At 37.0% G+C, this 23,325-nt stretch overlaps 5 protein-coding genes across 6 annotated transcripts; 3 read left to right on the plus strand and 2 right to left on the minus strand.

Annotated features, from left to right (window-relative positions):
* Positions 1-2,555: 2,555 nt before the first annotated feature.
* Positions 2,556-5,566, plus strand: LOC120015975 (phosphatidylinositol 4-kinase gamma 2-like). Its single transcript, XM_038868514.1, has 3 exons — positions 2,556-2,834; positions 2,926-4,330; positions 4,902-5,566. Exons 2-3 carry the CDS (start codon positions 2,972-2,974, stop codon positions 5,277-5,279), a joined length of 1,737 nt encoding a protein of 578 aa, XP_038724442.1. The 5' UTR covers positions 2,556-2,834; positions 2,926-2,971; the 3' UTR covers positions 5,280-5,566.
* A 1,215-nt stretch (positions 5,567-6,781) lies between these two features.
* LOC120017054 lies at positions 6,782-7,711 on the plus strand. The gene has a single exon (XM_038870112.1). It carries the CDS (start codon positions 6,851-6,853, stop codon positions 7,472-7,474), a length of 624 nt encoding a protein of 207 aa, XP_038726040.1. The 5' UTR covers positions 6,782-6,850; the 3' UTR covers positions 7,475-7,711.
* Positions 7,712-8,727: 1,016 nt separating this feature from the next.
* On the minus strand, positions 8,728-12,938 carry LOC120016552 (GDSL esterase/lipase At4g10955). 2 transcript variants are annotated; one of them, XM_038869382.1, is made up of 3 exons: positions 12,452-12,938; positions 11,016-11,124; positions 8,728-9,880 (listed from the first exon to the last, which is right to left on the minus strand). In XM_038869382.1, the coding sequence occupies exons 2-3, from the start codon at positions 11,075-11,077 to the stop codon at positions 8,896-8,898; spliced, it is 1,047 nt and encodes a 348-aa protein (XP_038725310.1). In that variant the 5' UTR covers positions 11,078-11,124; positions 12,452-12,938; the 3' UTR covers positions 8,728-8,895. The 2 variants fall into 2 exon arrangements, with proteins under 2 accessions (XP_038725310.1, XP_038725309.1); XM_038869381.1 differs by having other exon boundaries at positions 11,016-11,129; positions 12,452-12,932.
* A 590-nt stretch (positions 12,939-13,528) lies between these two features.
* LOC120016551 (UDP-glucose 4-epimerase GEPI48-like) lies at positions 13,529-17,598 on the minus strand. The gene is made up of 9 exons (XM_038869380.1): positions 17,353-17,598; positions 16,880-16,929; positions 16,553-16,688; positions 16,193-16,294; positions 15,772-15,999; positions 15,587-15,665; positions 14,949-15,031; positions 14,399-14,490; positions 13,529-13,979 (listed from the first exon to the last, which is right to left on the minus strand). Exons 1-9 carry the CDS (start codon positions 17,533-17,535, stop codon positions 13,886-13,888), a joined length of 1,047 nt encoding a protein of 348 aa, XP_038725308.1. The 5' UTR covers positions 17,536-17,598; the 3' UTR covers positions 13,529-13,885.
* Positions 17,599-20,478: 2,880 nt separating this feature from the next.
* LOC120016345 (NAD(P)H-quinone oxidoreductase subunit S, chloroplastic) lies at positions 20,479-21,639 on the plus strand. The gene has a single exon (XM_038869080.1). It carries the CDS (start codon positions 20,527-20,529, stop codon positions 21,286-21,288), a length of 762 nt encoding a protein of 253 aa, XP_038725008.1. The 5' UTR covers positions 20,479-20,526; the 3' UTR covers positions 21,289-21,639.
* The last annotated feature ends 1,686 nt before the right edge of the window (positions 21,640-23,325 follow it).

A 23,325-nucleotide genomic window follows, 5' to 3' on the forward strand; every position in this document is an offset into this window, starting at 1 on the left:
AATAAAAATGAAATTGTCACCCAAAATAATGTAACGATTAAAGTGGAACTGTAAAGTCACGAAATTGAAACATTTTGTTGACAAATTAAAGCAAGCATTGAAACTCTGTCAATCAATGCATGTGTGGTCTCTTCCAAGGAACTTTCCATTGCATTGTCAATAAAAATAAAAGGAGATACAAAATGAGAGCTTAGTGGACACTTCATTGGCTTAATATCATATAAATACTGAAATTTATCTTATAAAAACATTCAAATACACTGAACTTTCTAGGGTGAATTACAAGGAAATTATTTTCTTAACCCAAATACCATGTCATTGATTAGAAAGAAAATAATATATTGATTAAATTAGTACTTTCTATTGGATTTGTATGGGATTAATCCATTTCGGATGCCGATGACAATGAACTTGTTCATTCATCTGAATACCTACTCCCAGAAGCATACAAGCAAATAAAAACAAGCAAAGGGAGATGTGTGTTTTAGCTATATAATTTAGTATTGCTAATTATTAAAATTATATCTCAATTATATTATATATTAAAATTTAACTTTAAATTCACACATTGCTCCTTAGAACATGTTATCTACTCTATAGGCTTTATAAAAGTATCAAAAATAAAGAAATTAAAAAGCTATATTGATTAGCATACACACGTGTACGGTTGTCCATTTTTTTCATGGGGAAATGTTAAAAAATAATTGTTCTTATTATGTTTAGGTCCTTATTTGAACAAATAATTTATTTTAGTAATTTATTTATTTTTAAAATACCCTTGAAAAGTATGCTTTTCATTGGAATGACATATTTTTCTAACCGAGCCATCTCTCATTTATTATTTTAGTAATTTATTACAAGTGTACGTCTCCACTTTTTTTAATAGCTTGAATAGGAAAAAAAAAAGTTGAATGATTTTTTCTAATAAGAGTCTTAAATTTAATGATTAATTTCACCTTGGAGTTGCTTCAACTTCTTTTTTGCCTTTTTTTTCCTTCTCCTTTTGTTGGACCAAATGAAAGATAGCACGTAATAATCAAATAATTGTTTACAAGTAAAGTGTTAGAGCATCCACATCAGATTACCTAAACATGAGTCTGTCTGTAAAATTTAGAGATTTTGTCAAAATAGAGCTCTGCATCAGATTACCTAGAGGTTCCCTATTTTACAGAATATGAACAGTAGTTCCCTACATCTAGAGAACCACTATTCACTTCCCTAAACATAAAATAATATTTTTTACTACTTTATTTTCTTCTCTCTCCTCTCTCCTCATTTTTTCCCTCCTCTCTCTCCTCACTCCTTTCTTTCTCTCTCTTCTTTCTCTCTCATCTCTTTCTCTCTCCTCTCCTCACATTTTAACTCCTTTATCTCTCCTCACTTTCTCTCTCTCTCTTCTTTCTCTCTCCTCACTCTCTCCTCTCTCTCTCCTCACTCCTTTCTTTCTCTCTCCTCTTTCTCTCCTCACTTTTTCTCTCTCTTCTTTCTCTCTCCTCAATTTTTTTTTCTAATTTTTAATAACATTAATTTATTATTTTAATTAATATATTGTTTTAAATGTAATTAATTAATTATTTTAAATAGAAGTAGTTTATATGAATAGAATAAATAAAGGAAAGAGAAATAAATATTATTTTAATACAATAGAGAATATGATAGGTAATCTGATGCAGTGTTGATTGGATAGGGAATCTGTAAAATAGGGGAAAGTGACATTTTGTCTGTATTTTAGGGAATCTGTTAAGAGAAACTGATGCAGATGCTCTTACACTCATATTCTATATATCTAGGATAGCTAACCACTTATTTCCTCCAACTAATATGTATAAAATGGATGATTTTTTCACTCATATTAAAGATTTCTTTATTTGTTATGATGGGGTCCTTGAGTTGGGTTTTGCATATATTTTTATTTTAATTAAATTAAATCAATAATTTATTTTACTTATAAAAAAAACCAAACTCAAGTATCCTATCATTAAAAAAAATGTAATTGAAAATTTGGAACCTAAATTGTGGTCATTTTCATGATAGGGAGTTATTACTTAATTACTCAACTAATATTTATACAACAATTAACAATAATAAAAAAAAACTTGGATGAGAAATTAGTTTTTTTTAAAAGAAATTTGATCAAGGATGGGAATGGGGTTCGAACTCGGGATACGAGATTATACATGACCTAGCTTACCAACTCACAACTATTAAAGATTCGTAGGTGATGAATATCTTTAGGGCTAAATCATATGGACTCGGGAGATCATAATGTTGGATTTCAATTGTGGGTAATAATATTATAGTCAGCGGTAGGGTTTGGCCATGCTTACTTAGTAATCGGGTGGAAAACGAGTGTATGACGTTTGACTAAATACTACCGACGACGTGCCATGATAGGGAGGGCATATACGTAACTAACCACAAGCGCCTTCTACGAGGTTGCATACTGGACGACCGTTACAAAGTCGTATTTTTTTTTTAATTTCCCTTAATAATTTAAACAGAAGTTCCGCCATGGACGTTGTTTCCAAAACCTTTATATAAAGCCAACGGCTACGTCACCGTTCTCTTCTTCTGCATTCCTCCACTCTTATAGGCGACAATTTCATCGGTTGAGATAAACCTCTGCGAGAAGTTCGCGCAAGTAAATCCATCTCGGGAAAACCCGAAATTTCCTCGCCAACTGAATCGTCATCCTTTAATCTCTCGTTCTCTGCAACTTTCCCCTTGATTCTTTCCCTCCGGCGAAGAATCCCGACTTTCCCGATAATTTCCATTATGCCCCTGTCTCTCACAGGCTTTCTTTTGAAAGCCAGGAGCCCCAAGAACATCTGATGGTTTGTTCCTCTTTCACTCTGTTTTGGGTTCTGGGTTTGGTTTTAGATTATTGAAAGCTCAAATCTTCCCTTTTTTTTCTGGTTTTTTCAGGTCCTTTTATAGGCGTTGATCGGAATAAATTTTACGTTTGGAAGAAATGTCTGCTGCTGGAGTCGCATTGAGTCCGGTTCGCCCTGAATCGGTGCGCTCTTCCGGTTGTGGGAATAATAAATCGATTCTTATATATATTTCCGTCGCCGGTTCTGTGATTCCGATGAGGGTTTTGGATTCCGATTCGATAGCGTCAGTGAAGGTAAGGATCCAAACTTGTAAAGGGTTTGTGGTGAAGAAGCAGAAGCTGGTCTTCGGAGGCAGAGAGCTGGCATGGAACGATTCATTAGTCAAGGATTACGGTGTCGCCGGAGGCAATGTTCTTCACCTGGTCTTGAAACTCTCAGATCTGTTGTTGATTACCGTGAGGACCGTCTGTGGCAAGGAGTTTGAGCTCCAGGTTGACCGGTACAGGAAGGTGAAGTACTTAAAGCAAAGAATAGCGAAAGAGGGAAAAGGGTTTGTTGATGTTGAGCATCAGGAGATCTTCTGCGACGGTGAAAGACTTGACGACGATGATGACCAGAGAACCATTGCTGATATCCTTAAAGATGGTGATGCTGTGATTCATTTGTTGGCTCAAAAATCGGCCAAAGTTAGGGCAAAACCTATTGAGAAGGACTTTGAGCTCTCTGTTGTGGCTGAAAATTCAAATGAAAAGGAAGAGGATCAGCCCAAGAAGGAGCTTCAAGTTATGACTCCATATCTGAACCCTATTTCGAATCCTAGATTGAGAGATTTCTGGTTGGAACCCGTAATTGTTAATCCAAAGCTGGAATTGGATTCAGTGATTTGGGATATGATCAATTCAACCTTTGATGGACTGGAGAAGGGAAATACACCAATCCGATCATCAGAAGGAACAGGAGGGACTTATTTGATGCAAGATTCAATGGGTGAGAACTATGTTTCGGTGTTCAAGCCAATTGATGAGGAGCCTAATGCTGTGAACAACCCTCACGACCTGCCAGTTTCGTCTGATGGTGAAGGGCTGAAGAGGGGAACAGTTGTAGGAGAAGGAGCCTTGAGGGAAGTAGCGGCATATATATTGGATCATCCTAGGACCGGACCTCGTGGATTTACCAGTGAGGTGATGGGGTTTGCTGGCGTACCTCCAACGACCATGGTTCGATGCTTGCACGCAGGATTCAACCACCCAGAAGGGTTTGAGTACTCTTTGAAGAATGCAAAGATTGGATCTTTGCAGATGTTTGTGAAGAATAGTGGGAGTTGTGAGGACATAGGCCCTGGGGCTTTCCCTAAGGAGGAGGTGCACAAGATCAGTGTGTTTGATATAAGAATGGCAAATGCAGATAGGCATTCGGGGAATATATTGATTGGAGAAGGGGAGGAGGGTCAGACTGTGCTGATTCCCATTGATCATGGCTATTGCCTTCCTGAGAATGTAAGTGTTTTCAGTGTTCTGTTTAGGCTAATTTGAGTCCTTTATTCATCAATTGCTTATTTTTGAAGGGAAGTACTCATACATTGATAGTTGAAGTTTCATAGATTGATATTACACTGGGGAAATGAAATGATTGTTAGGATGATAAGTTCTGTCGAGGCCTGAAATCTCGTGATCTGGTCAGGGTACTAAGAATTAAGACATCAAATAGATTTTGTTTAGGTTAGACATAAAATCTGCATTCTGTCTTTCAATTATATATGGAATTCAAAATCTAGGTAGAATTGTGTAATCCCACATGATAAAAATGGGCGGCTTATATATAGTTGGCCAAGAAGTTTCCCCCCTTCTAATGGCCGATAACTTTGCGTCCAGATTTGTGTCCATTTGATGTTGGCATCAGATTGCTTGCCATCTCTTTGTTCTGTTGTATTGCCATATTTCAGAATATACAAGAGGTCAATGGTCATATAATTCATAGTCTATGATGCATATTGGTAAAACCTGTACATTTAAAATCACAATCATCCAGCTTTTGATTCAAAACTCACACTTCTTCAAATGTTTGCAGTTTGGAGACTGTACTTTTGATTGGCTTTACTGGCCACAAGCCCGCCAGCCTTACTCCGCCAGCACCATTGACTACATAAAGTCGCTAGACGCTGAGCAAGATATTGCAATTCTGAAGTATTATGGCTGGGATGTTCCTTTGAAGTGTGCCCGGACACTTCGTATATCAACCATGCTTCTGAAGAAAGGGGTAGAGAAAGGTCTCACTCCATTTGCAATCGGTAGCATCCTGTGTAGAAAAACTATGAACCAAGAATCTGTTATAGAGGGGATCGTTCTCGAAGCTGAGGATTCAATGCTTCCTGGCATGAGTGAAGCTGCGTTTCTTGAAACGGTTTCTCAGATCATGGATTCCCAACTCGAGAAGATCACAGAATAATTCATCTGATTGATACAGTATACATACATATGTATTTTGTATGTAAGTAATCAAATGATAAAGTCCATTTTTTGATGGACTGCAGATTGTACAGAATGTGGATGGCTTATTATTAACGCTACTAGCCTGAAGCTTTCTTTCTCCTCTCTTTTGGTTCTGTCAATCCTACTAACCAGGCGCTGTAGTATTATGACAACGGCCAGAAGTTTCAGTCAATAATATATGTATTTTTATAGTTTTTTACTTTTTACAGATTATCTATGCAGTTTGAAGAGCAGCTCAAAACATGTACATGTATGTTTCAGTCTAGAGAGGCTTTGTACTTTGTAATAATGAAATTTGACACCTTCAATTTTCTTTCCATCCACCATCCATACACAAAAAGAAGCTAGTCTTTCTGCATCTAATGGTTGCCATTCACCACTGTTAGAGTTGCTCCTGTGTAAGCTTACTCTGTTACCGTAATGGCAACTACTATATAATGTTGGTAGGCATATACATATATTCGAATTGGTTGTAGTCAAGTTTGAGCCCTCACTCCCGCTTACCTAAAAAAAGGACAAACTTCAGTACTTGTGGCAGAGGACTCCCACTTTGAGTACTCCATTGAAACGCCATGGCTGCCATCCTAAACAAGAATATCAGCTCAGCACAAGTATTTGCTTCATCACCAGTTTAATCTCCCATAATTGGGCCGCTGTCCATGTGATACTGAATTAGTCTTTTCTTGGTGATGGCCCATGAAAATAACTTGCTTTTGGGCCTCTCAAGCCTACCCTTGTATTACTACAAGCCCATTTTCATTGAACTTTGAGAAGCCATTTTCATTTTTCAATTTTCATTGACAACGAACTTGGTCTTCCACATGATTCCTTCTTCCACCATTGAATTTTAACTATTCAGTGACTAATGTCTAATGGGAGTCATGGCTGCTTGAGAAGGATTGATGGGGGATTGTCCAGTCAAGTTTTAGGCTGCCATAGAAAGTGAAGTTTTTGGTGGGTTGGGTTGTTTCTGACATTAGCACCGATTGAGCATGTGAAGAGGAATCTTGATTTGTCACTTCCCTTGATTCACATTTTAATATTATATGCCTTCACTTCACACAAGAAAAATGTGACCTACGTTGACTTCCAAACTCCACAAACACAAACACAAAGTTTAATTTGTGGATTTTGATGCCAATCCCTAATGCCAATGGGTTATACAAATTGATCATGAAATTACACAAAATTGAAAAACAATAATGCTAAGCTCTACTGTGTTTTGTCCCAATCATTTTAAATATTGAGATGACCGCACATCATTCACGTGAAAATCGTGAGAATCATATGATTCATATGAAATCATGTGAGTTGGTGCGCGTCCATCTTTGAATTTCAGATCATTCAACAAAAACCACTGGAATAATAATTGAAAAATCTATTTTTGATTAAAAAAATTGTATATAAAATACCAAATATATATATATATATATATCCAACACAAAGGTCTTGCTTTTGGACACTTCATACATTCATACTCCACTCATTTACTTTCTCCTCCTCTCTTCTTCCTCTCTCTTTGTGAGAATGGTGAAGCATAAGAGAGCTCCGTCTGGCCGTACAAATCTGGCATCATGTGTTGTAGCAACAATTTTCTTGATCTTTCTAGTAATTGTTCTTCTCATAGTCTACTTCACCGTCTTCAAGCCTAAAGAACCCAAAATCTCCGTTAACGCCGTCCAACTCCCCTCATTCTCCGTCTCCAACAAAACCGTTAACTTCACTTTCTCCCAATACGTCTCCGTCAAAAACCCCAACCGCGCCGCTTTCTCCCACTACGACAGCTCCCTTCAGCTCCTCTATTCGGGCTCTCAAGTCGGATTCATGTTCATACCCGCCGGCAAGATTGAAGCCGGTCGGACCTCCTTAATGGCTGCCACTTTCTCCGTCCAGTCATTCCCTCTTTCCACCTCATCCTCCGCCGATGCTGCCGCCTCAGTGACTGTAAATCCGGTGCCCAATTTCCAAGACGGGTTCGGAGCTGGGATTAACGGGTACAGATTAGGACCCAGCATGGAGATTGAATCCAGGTTGGAAATGGCAGGTCGGGTTCGGGTCCTACACTTCTTCACGCACCATGTGAAAGCCAATACTGGATGTAGGGTCGCCATTGCTATGAGCGATGGATCTGTTCTTGGCGTCCACTGCTGATAAATAGTAATTAAATCTTATTTTTGGCTTCAAAGTTTTAACTTTTTTTGGGTAATTATAGTTTTTTATAGTCTGGGTTTTCAATATTTTAACCAAAATTGTTGAATCAAGTGTAAAAATGGGTTGTTGAAGCAGATTTAGTTTAGACATTGTGAATTTAGTTTCTGGTAGTTATGGGATTTGCATGTTGTCATGTTGATGATCTAATCATATTAATTTCTGGATTAGAGAGACTGATTAACTTCTTCTTTTTTCCTTCCCTTTTGTGTTTGTGTGGATTAATTGAAGAGGAAGGAAAGATTTGAATGAAGTAAAAAAAGCTTAGTCTGGCTATAATAATGTCCTCAAAATATGGCGCAAATTAAGGATTTTTTTTAGTCCAACATTTATGAAAAGTAGTGCATATGTTTGTCAAGTCAATATATATATATATCTATTGAACACAAATCTAGTTTACAGGTTTTTAAAAATTACTACATTTTTTTTTGAAGATTTTATTTGTATTTGGATTTATGAAGATCTCATATGAATTATTAATAGGTTTTATAGTTACCTAGGTACTAAACTGGTACTTCAGTAGTTGTGGTCTCAGTGTGAACAGCGATAAGAAAGGGAGTGAAGACTGTGAATGTTCTTTCTCTTTTTATTTTTTTAAAATCTTCTTTTGATGGCGCTGAAAGTGGGGCCTATGGAGTCTGCATAGTCTACACATTTGATCACCATCATTTATTGCCCACTTCCTAGGGATTGGCGTCTTCTTGACTTTTCCTTTATTAGTTTTTTTTCTTTCTGTTTCTGATAAATAAAGCTTTTGATGCATAACTTAAAAATCTAGTGCCATTTGTTTTGTTTTCTATTTATGTTTTTTTTTTCCAATGTTTTTTCAATTTTATGTTTTCAAGTGAATTTTGAGTATTTTCAAAATGGAAAAAATTTGTTTTCCAGATTGTTTTTTATTTTTTCGAAAAAAGAAAAAAGGAAAAAGAAAACACGTAACACAGAAAATAAGCAATCCAAACAAACCCTATATTTTTCTTGAGCTTACTAATGATATATTTTCCTTTTCGGGTAAATTAGTCATAGTTTACCTTAATTATCTTCAATTTTGTTTTATCACACTAGAAATGCCAATTCAAGACTGAAACAAGAAGTGAACAAATATTAATGTAAGGTGATTCATACTCTGGCATGTCTGTTAGCCTGAAGAGGAAAATGACATTGGTAGTTCAATGTACATTGCATCATCAACTCCATTGAAATTGCAAACTCCCCATTTAGTTATATAAAGGTTCTATACACTTATTTGCCTGTGACCAATAGCTTAAGATTACAAGGATAGGGTATTTGTGTTCCATAATATGTTACAATGAAAGCAAAAGTAATTCCTTCAATCACACATAACAACAATAATACACACCAATCTACATGTACCTGTGGAGATTGGATTCAAAGTGCATGTCAGGACTCCACCATTGGTGAATTCCATGAGCTGCCTTCAGGTCCCTCGAAGGGGTTAAATTGACAGTAACATTTGCAGAAGGAATGAGGTGTAGTGGCTCTTGGTCCTGTGGCTGCTGCTTCCCGATCGCGGTCATAAGTAGAGATGTGAGTGAGTTCTGGGTCGCTAACTTTTCGATACTTCCAGCTCCAATCTCCTCCATCTTCTTCCTGTGTTCAAAGTATCCGATGTATTCAGAGCATACATGATCGGCTGGATTGACAAACAAACCTGGAACCCATGCGGAGAGAGTGGTAAATTGATCATTGGACTGATGACTTCGTGGGTTCTTACTGGCATTTGCAATAGCAAGTCCTGCTGTGATCACACTGGCAGCAATTCGGATCCCATGTTTCACTTTCTTTTCTTTAATTCTCTCAATTGGGGCAGAAAGGAATGGTGGATTAAAGAGAAAAGATTCAAGAAAGATCCCTGTCTTGGCCATGGTCTTTCCAGCTAGCATTGCCATGGCTGCCCCCAAGGAATGACCGGCTAACCAGACATTTGAACCACCGACAGAAGCGACCATGTTTCGCACTGCTTGCATAGCAATCTCAAAGCGAGACGTGCGGTGGAGTCCATTTCGAATCAAGTGGATATCCAACTCAATGTCCCTTGAAAAGGAGTCTGGCTTCGTTAAGGTACCTCGAAAGGCAATCACATATTTTGGTGTTCCTTTTGTTGAGATTTCACCGTGAGATGATGGAGGTTTAAATTCATAAATTGCACCGAAAATGCAGAAGTCAGCGTCATCCACTAGGTTTCGTAGCAACTTAAAATGGAAAAATTCCCACCAAGGAGAAGCAAGAGCATCAGGGCCTTCGCGTTTCTGCTGGCGATCCCGCTCCAAAATGTAGACAGCCTGAACCAAACTGGCAGCAACAGATCTTCGATGAGTTGCATTGGTCCTACACAAAATAGCAGACAGCATAATAACCCACCTCATATGGCCATATACATAAGTACATACACACACAAAAAGTCTGGTGAGGAAAGAATACAGTAGAGAAAAGAAAAAAGACAAGAGTTGAGGAACGAGAGTCAGAAGTGAGATCATACAAAATCTAAATTAATAGAAACCTACAACATCTAATCACAATTCACAAATGAAAATACAAGTAAAAAAGCTTCAGAGCAGTGATCTAAATTTCTGACTTTGCATTTCCCATCAATATAGAAAGCGAGATTTAAAAAACATATCTATTGGTGAAAATCATTCACATGCCTACCTACATCTACATACACATGCCCTGTGTTGGAAAAGACCAGCACCAGGTCCAGCAGTGCCAGAAATATAATTTTGCACATTATTGCTTGGCAGTTGTAAACGACATGAACTCACTATTCATAGAAATTTCAACCAAGCATTGAATATATTGTTAAGAAAGGTCAAATTCCATTGCTAATTCAGTACTTGGATAATTAGTACAAGTTCACTAGTTCAGGTGTCATTTATTTTGCCAAAATACGTAATGTACTTGTGTATCACATTTAGAAGTAACAAATCAATTCAGCGATAGAATGATAAGGAAGTAAACAATGGTTCGAAAGTAATAAAGCAGGAATTTGGCGTAAAATATTTTACTGTACCCAGAACTCCCATACATGAGAAAGATCATACAAAATTCTGAATTTTTCAAAGATTTTTTTCCAACAAAAATTCAACGACCTGAGTTGTGATTCTTGCGAACAAACATATCACATGATGACACTTAATAAGCAGATGAAATAAATATGCAACTAGTAATATCAGTGAACTCCTTGAAGTGTTACCATTTTTATCTACTTCATGCAGAAAACCAAGCAACTTGATCAGACTCACTCCATAAATTGATAATTTGACTTTATTTAGACAGCGAGCCTCAGTCATTTTGTATGAATTACTGACTAACAAAGGATACTGGAAAAACATAGCCTTAAAAGTTTGGAATAACACTAAATTCTCCTGGCTCCAAATGAATTATATGTTTGAATTTTGAAAGAGTAACAACTTTTCATTTTCAGTTTTCTCTCAAGGTACAACATGGTGGGTGGAACTCTTACCAATCGGTAGCAGTTAGGTGTAAGGGTCCCGAAAGATCAAATGCTTCCCTCTCGGTGGCCATTATACCATATTTACGTTCTGTTGTTCCTTCTCTTATATCCTCAATGGCTGCTCTGCATTTCACAAGGTTGCCGAGAGTGGTCAAGATTTGTCATCATGGATTAGAAACTGATTGCACTCAGATTCTCATATAAGCAGAACTAGAAAGAATAAAAACCCCTGACTCTAGTACTCTACAAGCTTTTCTGCTCATTTTGATGAACTAATATTAAGCAACATCAACATGTCATTACAATACAACATTAGGAATTTCACAGTCTGACCATATGTTGCACTAATTGTGACAACCTAGCATAATTCTCCTCCTTGATCACGGTTCATAACCTTGCTAAAAAAAGTCAATAAAAAGCAACAAAGGCAGAGTAATAAAATATCCCTATCAAAGCTCAAAAACAAAAAATGTCAAACCCAAAAAATAACAGCCGACATGCTTTCTCTAAATCATGACATTAAACATCAATGGACACACAAAATTGACTGCTAAAACTAGTTGAACCTTACGCACAATGGGAAGTTTGTACTCCAACTAAAACATTTACTTGTAGCCATGTAGGACATTACAACTTAAAAGTTCAGATCATAAGATAATTGATGTACGATTTAAACATCATATGCTCAGTAATGAGCTAACTTCAAGACTAGGTGGACTTTACATTGTGTGATAAGTTGGTTCTCTCACATATAGTAAGATGAAAGCGCATTGGTATCTCCCAAAGCATAATGAACCCAAATGATTGCTAAAACAGATTAGAGATCCAAGCACACGCCAACACATCAAAAGATAGATGATCCCCAAATCAAAACAGCCCAACATTTGCTCTAGTAAAATCAAAAGCAATTGGTAAAAATGCAGAAACCCTATTGTTCAAAAAAAGGAAAAAAAAATTAAAAGAACAATGCAGAGATGCTTATATTAGGTAATTCAAACAGACCCATTATGGTAATCTAGCTTTTCTTGTCCCAAAACATCTCCCCACAACCCAACTGAACTAAGGCATACCGAATTAAATATCAAATCAAAATACGCATTTTCCACTAATACAGGCGTAGAAAGGATCAAACAAGAGAAGACAATCTGGGGAGAAAAGATAAAATCAGCAGCAAAAAAAGAAAATAAAAAACTACATCAACCACTATAATGAATAATGCTCGAGAACATCTTAAATAAATAAAACCCAATTCCGAGAATCACGTACTTGCGAGATCAACCAACAAAACAAGATAACCTAAAAATACTGGTAGAAAATATTCAAAGAAATTAAAAAGAGAAAATGGCACCAACAACAAAACTGGTTTCGGCATAGATAGTTATATGAGAATCCTCAGCACTTTCGAATTAGTATGGTGAGAAAATATGTTCGAAGGAGATGCATACCTTGGTGAACTTGGAGAATACAGACAGAGATCTGTTTTCCTCCCCTTTTACGAGGTGAGAGAGGCGTCGCCTTCAAATTATTTTGCGAGAGGGCCTGAGAGAAGAGAGGAGAGAGAGAGGTTGGTGCGATACCATCACACTACAGTTAAATTGTCTTGTCTAATAAGTAACATGGATATTTTGAAATTTTGTGTAAATGATTTATTAATATACGCATTTTGTCTAATAGTTATCGATTATCATGCAGGGAAGTCAATTAATTAAAAAATGATATTGATTAATTGTTGATATGATGGGCCGAAGAATAAGCAGCCCATGTCCATAATTACGGGCCTATGCCTCCTCCCAAATGAAAGGCCCAATTCATGTCCAAAATTAATCACAAATGCAGCCTTCCTTTTCAGAAATAACAATACTCGACTACTCAACGGCACAATTCAGTTTTGACTTTGGCAAATACTCGACTGCAGAGTCAATCCATCTGCTTTATTAGTTAATTAAGATAAATATATATATAACTCATATAGTTAATTAATTTTAAGAGGGTTTAAAAGATAGACCCGATCCTCAAACTAAATTAAGACCGAACAATTAATTGACATTATTGAGATTCAACGCATTATTAACAACACTATGTATGCGTATTTTAGCTCTAGGTAATAGGTATTATTCGCTCCGGAGTATGGTGCAAGTTTTTTTTTACCCTCGTCTCACGGTTCATGGTTTATATTTGAAAAATATTATTATGGGTCCTAGCAATGAAAGAGGCAGAAAAATATGTCAGAGCGACCAATACCTGGAAGCCAAAAATAACATCAGCAAACATGTTAATGCTTTGGTTTTCTAAGCTAATCAGAAGACTGGGGAGTTGGGATTCAGTTTTGGTCCTTTCAATGCCAAGAACGCCCGGCAGAGAAGCATTTGTCACAGTTCATTTCTCCAGAGTTGTACGAGTTAAAACTTAAAAAGGGATTAAACAAAAAAATGCAAGCAAACATTGCAGCATTAACTAAGATTTGGGGAAAAAAAGACCATTAGCAACCGTGGCCATCCATGCGACTTTATTCAGGACTTAGATAACATATGTCAGCTTCACACATCAAGTTCACAACAAAAGGGAATCTAACAGAAAAGAAGCAAAGCTAAGAAAAGTTCATCATTTTAATGGCTCAGTACACCTAAAATCTGGAACAATATGATACCAGCACAAAGCAAAAGCATTATCTGCTAAAAAGGCATCTTCTTCAATAAAAACTTCAATAGAGCAACCAAGCATGGCCGGGAGACTTGATAACACCATACTGTTTATTAGCTCAATAATTGACCCATAATGTTTGGGAAAACCTATTCTCAGAAGGCTTTCATAATAAGTATGAAGGAATGGGAGATAGACAACCACCAAGTTGAAAACTAAGAAAGTTGATAACTCAGCTTCTAGTTAGTAGCGTCAGGAGATCCATAGCCATATGGATTCTTGCTAGCCCAGTTCCACTGATCCCTGCACATCTCATTGATTCCATATTTAGACCTGCAACAAAGCATACATGGGAATCATGATCGTCATCATCCAAGCATTTATCCCAAAAATTTGGAATCAACTACAGGAGTCTATAAGAAAATCAACGGGAATAGTATACTCGTTTCTGCCATTCATTTATATCTAAGACCATATTTTCAACAACTCCTACTAAATCCATACATGGGAATGTAAATAATTAAGCAATGTAAAATATTATTGGTTAATTCAGTTTATCTTGCTTGAGATAATATGCCTAAGTTTTGTATTAGGAGAATTATCTCGATATAAAGCAAGCTATATTGACACGGCAGTTTTTGTAAAATGGCTGGCATTGGCAACTTTCCTCAAAGATATGTAGTAAACCAACTTCAAATATTGCCGTCTACCTACATCAAGAGAACAGAGAATTGCATGAATGCATCACTTACTTCCAATTCAATTCACGTTCTGCCTTGTCCGTTGATGCATAAACAACCTCAGCATCACCAGGTCGCCTCCCAGCCTTTACAAGAGGTATTTTCTGATACCACAAAACAGTCAATACATAAACTAGGAATATGAAAAATAAGTTGTAAGGATAGCAAGGTCTAGATTTAACTGAGGGTGGTGAATCTAATCATTCAATTAGAGGACCTTCACATCTCCAATTCAAAAAATTCACATATAGCCTAACTTGATGCAATAGTGAGTGATAAGATATTATTTGCAATTGTAGTGGCATGGCTAAGGTATAAGAGAGTTCATCTGCTTCTCATTTCCACCACAAGATTCGTAAAGCTCTTAGGACTATAATTCAAATATCAGGAAACGCCACTTCTAGTCAAGCCATCCACTGTATAAACCATTCTAAGAGTAGTAGAAACCCCTAAAGCTCGCGGTGTACTCCAAGATATTCTGTAATTATTGCACGTGATAACTCAAAGCAACATTATATTCAAGTTACAAACCTGAATATTCTGAAATGAACAGCTTTTATACCTTTCCAGATGCCTTTTCAAATGCAGAAACCATCTCCAGAACGGATGTGCCTTTTCCTGTTCCCAAATTGTACACCTCACAACCTGTAAGAACATAAATGCATGAGAAAGATCATAGCAACCTCTACTTCTAATATTGAGCAAACTAAGACTGGCAACAAATTGAGTTTAGATTATGAACTATTGGATGTTTTTGTAATGGCAAAATAAATTTCCAGCTGGCCAACAAAACTGAGAGATCTATAATTGCAAGATAAAAAATAAATTAATGACTTAACCCAACTTTTTTCCCAGAGAAGTGTCAAAACCCCAATTTTTTTGACACACTATACCACCAATTCTTACTTCCTAGTTGTGGTATTGTAAATGAACCGATTGTATAATCACATATAACTACCTATAGTAGTAATACCACTGAACCAGGCCCTATGTTAGGCACTTCCAAGGGATGAATACATTCCACAAAAATTGAGAATACCTATGCCACAAATTGATCCTTATCTAAGGAAATCACCCCAAACACCTAGGGATAGAGCGCAAAGAATAATTTACTATGACATCAACTGGGTCAATAAAGCAAATTACTAGAAGAATAGTAAGTAAAAGAAAACAAACAACAGGAAGTTTCCAAGCACTCACCAACACCAGCATCAGATAGCCTGCGTAATGCAGCAATATGTCCATCAGCTAAATCAACAACATGAATGTAATCACGTACCTGTAAAGAGATCAATGCCATCAAGATCAATTTTCTATGATATATAAGACTGGAGGCTAAGAACAGAAAATCAGTAAAAACAGCATTCCAGCAAATGAAAGCATACTCCAGTGCCATCTACTGTTGAATAGTCATTCCCGAAAACTGTGAGGGCAGGTCGTCGCCCGACTGCAACTTGCTGAACGAAGGGCATGAGATTGTTTGGAATTCCTCGGGGATCCTCACCAATATAGCCGCTAGGATGTGCACCAACTGGATTGAAGTATCTCAGCAATATGATCTTCCATGTAGAGTCTGATTGGAATATATCACGGCATATCTCTTCAATGAAAAGCTGAAAGATTAAATTTTCCAAATATAAATACCGGATACTAAAAAGGAAGAAACTTATTGATAAATATACATAGTATAAAGTAAGAATCTAGAACAGCAAACACTATTAAAATTTCTATCCGTTCTTAATATATGACTAAGCAAGTACACCAGTGCATGCTTGACAACATGCAGATGCAAACTTTAATCCATACCTTGGTTCTACCGTAAGGATTTGTTGCTTGCAGTGGAAACTCTTCGGTACATGGAACCTCCTTTGGCCAACCATAAACAGTGGCCGATGATGAAAATACAAGCTGCGGTAATTAACAAATCATGTCAGTCCTGCATTCGGAGGCCGTAAGACAGCTAAAAAAAAGCCAATAAATCAAGTTTCATGCTCGATGCAGCATAAAATCTTGCTCATAGAGTAGAGTAGCACACAATCCAAGAATACCATCCAACCCCCAATTGTCACAAAACATCCAACCATGGGTAACTATCAAGGTCATCATAACTAGGAACTATAGTATAGCCAATACTGCACACACATGAAGCAGGAAAGAGAGTTATACATTTTTACAACCATGGGCAGCCATAACTTCCAGTAAAACAATTGTCCCAATGAGATTGTTGTCATAATAGAGCAAAGGTTTCTGCACGCTCTCACCAACTGCTTTCAGTCCAGCAAAGTGTATGACAGCAGCAAACCTGCAATGGAAATGACCACAAATAAGAACAAGTAATGGCACTAAAAAATTAATTTAATCTCAACCATATACTAAATTTACATTCTTGTAGGTAAAACAGAACAAAAAGCTTGGCATGAACGAACTGAAAAGTCCCAGATACTTTATTCACGAAATTATAATAGTTCTAACCATAATAACAGTCAGACTTACTTTGTTTCCCCAAAGATTTTCTCCAGTGCTGCCTTGTTTCGTAGGTCCACCTACAAGCGGAATCAGGAATTTAAAACTTCGTGCAGAAGATATATGTTACTAAAAAAACATTACATTATTGGTAATTATAAGTAAGAACAGGTAGACAAAAAAGGAAGGGAAAAAAACCCTGAGATCTCAAAAATTGTCGTATTGGGAGGCGATTGAACTGATCTCAACCAATGAAAAGCTCAAAAACACTAAATGTACAAAATCTACTGATAAACCACATTTAAATGTGCCAAATCAACATCGCGTAAGGCAAGGAATTTCCAAACACATAAACAGCTGATCTAACGAGGTATCAATGGAAAATCCACTCAAATGGATTGAAACGATCGCAAACGCTTCCGCTATCAATGAATGACCTTCCTTCAACAAATCAAACGGAAAATCAACCGAAACTAATCAAACGACTGAAAAAATAAGCAAACCTTATGAAACGTTAGGTTGCCACCGAATTCGCCGGCTAGTTCCTTGACTCTCTTGAGAGCAATATCCGACGCGTTGTCGAGATTATCGACCACCGTAGCCTTGTACCCTCCCAACAGCAGCTGAAGCACCGTGTGACTCCCAATGTATCCGGCTCCGCCAGTCACCAGAATATTCTGCACCATGATCGCTTACACAAACAGAGAAAATACAAAAACAAAAACAAAAACGCTCACTGGAAGACAGGGAGAGACAGAGGAAGCAGGTAGGTATCTACGAGGCAACAGAGGAGGTGGAATTTATAGGAGAAAATAGTACACGAGTAAAAAATAATAAAAGGGAAAGTATTTCCAATCGTGATCTGTCACGTGAGTGGCGCTCCTGTCTTTTCCCGGAAGTTCTCTATGCTTTCTCTATGGCCCGCGGGATTGCGGGAATGCGGGATTGAGATTCGTTTACTTTTCTTGGTGTTTGGGAAGGAAATGACGAACTTGTCCTTACCTGAAGTGGTTCACGTGTTATTGTTTGGTGGGGTAATTAGTCAAAAGAAAACAGCCTAATTTTCTCCATAATTGTCTGTCGTTAGATCTAAACATCATTACCTTGGATCCAAGATCCATGTTCTGCATGGTCAATTAAACAAATAAAAAGGTGATTAGACAAAAACTATGTAATTTCTCACTTTAATTTGAATTATTTTTGTTGTTATGTAATTTTAGGAAAGTGATTAGTAGACAAGCATACTAATTATAGTCATAACTCTCTTAAGTTTCAATGTCTTCTATTAATATTTTTGTCTGATGTCTACGAGCCCGCACGAGTTTGTTCTTCATGAGTTATCGTCATTTATTTTTAAGCTCAAAAAACACGCATTTATATGAGTGATGCAAAGCTTTTTTTTTATTTATATACCACTCGATTGGATTATGACAATTCTATGTGAAATATTAATCTGTACACTCCCTCAATTCCTCACACTTTTGAATTGGGTTTATTCCTGATTGAATAAGTGGACAGGTAAAGACCACGTCCAAATAGACTGAGACTTTTGTTCTGATATCATATTGAAAATTCAAACCCAAAATAAGTCAAGAATATTTATTCTTCATAAATCATCGTCAGTCATTATGTTCTTTGATCTAGAAAATACGTATTTATGTAAAAACTGTAAGTTCTTTACTTATCAGTCGGTCGTATTATGTGAATCAAATATTACTCATCACAATTACCCCCACTCTCTCCAACTAAAGGAATTCATTCCCAAACCGAATGATTCACCTCTATCACCCTATCTGGTTGGCCAGTGGCAACATGTTGTTGTTTTTTTTTTTTTTCCCCAAAAACTATTATTTCATCATTTCAGGAAGAAATAGTGTAAAAAAAAGATATTCTAGGAGGGTACCCCTAAAAGATGTCCACCGCCCAGAATCATGTATGAAGTTATGGCCTTCCAAAATCCATAGCACCTTTTTAAAAAATTTATACATAACACAATTTCATGTAACCGATCTCAAATTTTTAGGATAAAGACTTTGATAATGATAATAAACAACATTTACAATTGCAGGAGGGGGGGAGTTGTAGGGTTTCTTCAGCTTTGTAACTTGAGCCAGAATTCATTGAGAAACAAAAGAATAAAAGAAAGATTACATGTCACACTTATGTTATATTATTAGAGGCCTTTCATTCACATAACAGAAAGAGAGAGAACCACATAAAGTTGGCCTCAATTTGTTACTTGGATAAGCAGCAACCCGGCCTAATTAGGTAGCCATAACAACTACTTGAATGAAAATTATAAAGCATTCACCTCTTGCTGACTTCCACAGTGACTGGGCGATGGAAGAATGTCTGGATGCAGATAATGTATACAACTTGCCTATTTTATTCTACCCTAGCTTTAGGAACGACTGTTGTGTACAACGAAGTCTTCACCATCGAATCTGCAGAAGAGGTCAAGTTTCACGTAAGCTAATTAAGATAAAAAGATTAAGATACCGAACCAAGAAAAAGGAGGAGGAGATGCACACAACACAAGAATCAAACAAATGATCATAAAGGGCGGGCGTGGTGGGTGGGGTGGGGTAAAGAATTCGAGACTTCAGATGCGAAAGTGAAGTTGTTTATCTTTCTTGACAGAAGAACAGTATCAAAGTTCAAAACGTACAATGATTGAAATACTATAAAATAAAATAAAATAAAAGATGATGCTCTCTTTGCATAATAATTAAACAACGAGTACAATTCAAGGTTATGTTCCAAACTAATCCTCAGGCAAGGTAAAATACAATAATAAATGTAAGGAAAAAAAAAATGAGTTTAAGGAACTTCGAATGGGATTCAGTTCAGCTGTGATAGAAGAAAGCACCTACCTTTTTGGGCCATCATTAGAGACCATTAAATGGGTGCAACCCACGACTTTATTGTCAAGCTCAGCCCAGCCCACATTTCAATCAAGACAACACTCGAAAGAACCCATTACCTATTTTAGTAGCATTTTATCCTGTACGAGTTCATGCATGCTCTCAAGGGGAAGGATTGATGAGAATATCATATCAGAATATGATGGATTTGAAGTCTAGTTTATAAGAGATGACAAACATTTTATTGTCAACCTGAATTTTTAGTAGAGAGTTAGATTCAAACTTGTGATAATAGACTTGGGCTCTCATCCCGTGTGACGGGTATTCATCACAGGTTCCTGGCACCCGAATGGGGTTATGCTGTGATAGAAGAAAAGAAAGCACCTACCTTCCAGGGCCATCATTAGAGACCATTAAATGGGTGCAACCCACGACTATATTGTCAAACTCAGCCCAGTCCATATTTCAATCAAGACACTTTATTTTTTCAAGCCCAGACCAACCCACATTTCAATCAAGACAACAAGCTCAGCCCAGTCCATATTTCAATCAAGACACTTTATTTTTTCAAGCCAAGACCAACCAACCCACGTTTCAATCAAAACAACACTGAACCCATTAGCTTTTTGAGAATTCGTAGCATTTTATCCTGAAAATCTTACATATTTTCAATGACAAAGACCATCATTTAAATACGAGTCACAAACATCACAAGCCGACAATGGTTTGATTTAATGGGAAAATATGAAGAGATAAAGGACTATCCAACAAAATCATATTTGAGGCCACAATCAATAATCAATAGCCAAGCATATGCACCTTGTTTCCCCCAAAAACTTTCTTCTGGAAGAAACCATGGCTCATTCAATCACCCTCCCAAGCCTTCAAGGCCACCTTAAATCCCACTTTTTTGGCCAAACCATCCTCTCCGATCGCCCTGGCCGATCCTCTTTTCCACTTTCCAGGCACCAATCAAGGTTTCCATGTGCCAAATTCAACCTGTCAGAGCTCTTGGGGGGCAGGGGACTCTGCAATGGAGAGGAAGGGATAGAAAAGGAGCTAAAGAAAAGCATGGAAGAACCATCATCATCATCAGCAGCAGCAGATGTGAAGAATGAAGAGAATTCAACTAGTTTGGCAATATCGGGAGCTGATAGTGTTCCGGAAGATGGTTTTGATAAGGAAATGATGGGACTAACTGGGGGATTCCCAGGAGGAGAAACTGGTCTCCAGAGATTCATCCAGGAAAACCCACCACCAAAAAATCAGTCGGGTGCAGATTCAGGTAATGAAGTAGAGATTAATACCTCTAAGAAGCCGAAACCACCTGAATTGCCACTTTTAATGCCTGGAATGATTGCTATTGTGAAGAACCCAAATAATCCATTCTACATGTACTGTGGCATTGTCCAACGCATCACCGATGGGAAGGCAGGGGTTCTTTTTGAGGGAGGAAACTGGGATCGATTAGTCACTTTCCGGCTTGAAGAGCTCGAGCGCAGGGAAAAGGGTCCTCCAATGAAGAATCCAAAGTCCTGCATACTTGAAAGCATGATAGAACAAGACTCAAAGTGATCGTACTTTCATGTCTTGATGTGTGTGTTAATTATGCATCATTTTCTACTTCCTGACAACCCCAGGTTTGACATCATAAGTAGTTGAGATTGTAAATCCATCTTCGAGCAATAAAAAGTTAAATAAATGCATTGTGTTAAAATATCAATGAGCTGATTGTGATCTGAAGCAGTATTTGCAATGTGACAACGATGTTCAACTCATTGTCCTTCCTCCTCAAATCGCGGTCAAAGATAAAGAAGCAAACACCCAACTGCAAAAATAGTGAAGAGAAACAATCTAGTTTGTTGCTTTGTCTTGTAATTCAATACTGCTTACTATATATTTAAACAATTTAAGCATGGTTTACTAGTGACTGAGAATTACTGAAACATAAATTGCAGGATCGAGATGACAAATTCCATCAATAAAATACGAGTAGTAAGCAAGAAAGCTTCTAACATACCAAACTTATAGCCTAAATCTCCTCCCTTACATTCCGGGGTTTGCTTTGGTTGAAGAGAAGCTTTCCCTGCCATTGATTTTGAAACCTTTGAATTTGAGAAGAAAGTTAGATCAGGATTTCCAGCAGCAGATGCTTCTTCATGCTTGGTTGCAGAACCTGCAAATTATATTCCCAAGACTCAAGACTAGTAATTTGCTAAATGCTAAAGGCATACAACTTCATTGGCAAGTCAAAGGTAAATAACCACAGGTTAAATGGCCTTGAAAACAGAATGAAAATTAACATAAATTTGCAAAAACATCAAGGCCCTCTCGGCTATGTGTAAGGCAAATGATTGATAAACTCAATGTCACTATTTTTGAACAATCGAAGTTAGAGTCAGCCTTATTTTCACATTATTATGAAGACGAAAACAATGGGAAAAAACTGGATTGGATCGTCAACTGCTCCCATCGGAAATTGAAATTGAAATTGACAGTCGTGGAACTGAAAACACCATGCACACTTAGACTCATTCAACAATTACAATAGTCTTCGACTAAAACGCGTTTAGTTATACTATAATTATCTGCCAAATTTCAATGACCTAGTCTCAAAGCTTATTACTGGAGAAATTCTTTTTCATGTAATGGAAATAAGAAGTTTGAACGAATATGATTGGGGAATACAAATGTTGTCTTTCACAAGATATATATATATATATATAATTTTGTTTGGCTTGTAATTTTCTTGTCTTCTGTTGGTTCTGAATTGAATTCCATGTCGTGTGGTGAACGGCTTAACGCACCAGTCAATGAGTTTTAGTCAAGAGTGAAAATGGTCTCTCATTTATTACCCAAACCCCACTCCATCAAATAGGATCCACTCATCACCTATATATACACACACATATATACACATCCAGTTATCACCAACACTTCCTCTCTTTGAAGTCTAGCAAGCTAGCTACTTGAACACTTGGTCTTGTTGTATACAGCTTATACATATCAGCCTCTCAAATTATGTTGAAATTTGGAAAACCCAAGTCCACAAACTTCAAATGCAGAGACCAATTGTGCAAGAAGCCATTGATGAATATTCCAAGAGGAGGAGGAGAAGAGAAGGAGAATAAGAAAGTGGTGATGAGAGTGAAAGTGAAGATGACAAAGCAGGAAGCAGTGAGATTACTGTCAAAGTGTAGGGATGGAGGAGTTCTTGATTTCAAAGATGCAGCTCATGCGATTGTTAAGCTTCCATTGGATTGTGTTAGTGTTGGGTCTGCAGTTGCTGGCAGTACTGGAGGAAAAGCAGTGCTTAAAACCATCCCTGAAGAATTTTAAGTTAATTAACTTGGTCCCCTTTTTTATACTTATTTTCTTTAGTCCCTTGGATATCCTAATTCTGTAATGAAAAATTATTTAGGTTCAATGATTAAATATATTTTTCTTCTTTTTCTCATACTATTTAAACCCTTCAAACATTACTTTTGATGCATTAAAATTACTGATTTATAGTTGTACATAATGCTATGCTATGCTAAACGTAAATGATAAAGATCTCAGTAGTTGATATCTCAATTATCTCAACTATTGAGTTTGATGCATGAGATCCAT

The sequence above is a fragment of the Tripterygium wilfordii genome, chromosome 15 (genome assembly GCF_013401445.1).
Source record: "Tripterygium wilfordii isolate XIE 37 chromosome 15, ASM1340144v1, whole genome shotgun sequence".
NCBI lineage: Eukaryota > Viridiplantae > Streptophyta > Magnoliopsida > Celastrales > Celastraceae > Tripterygium > Tripterygium wilfordii.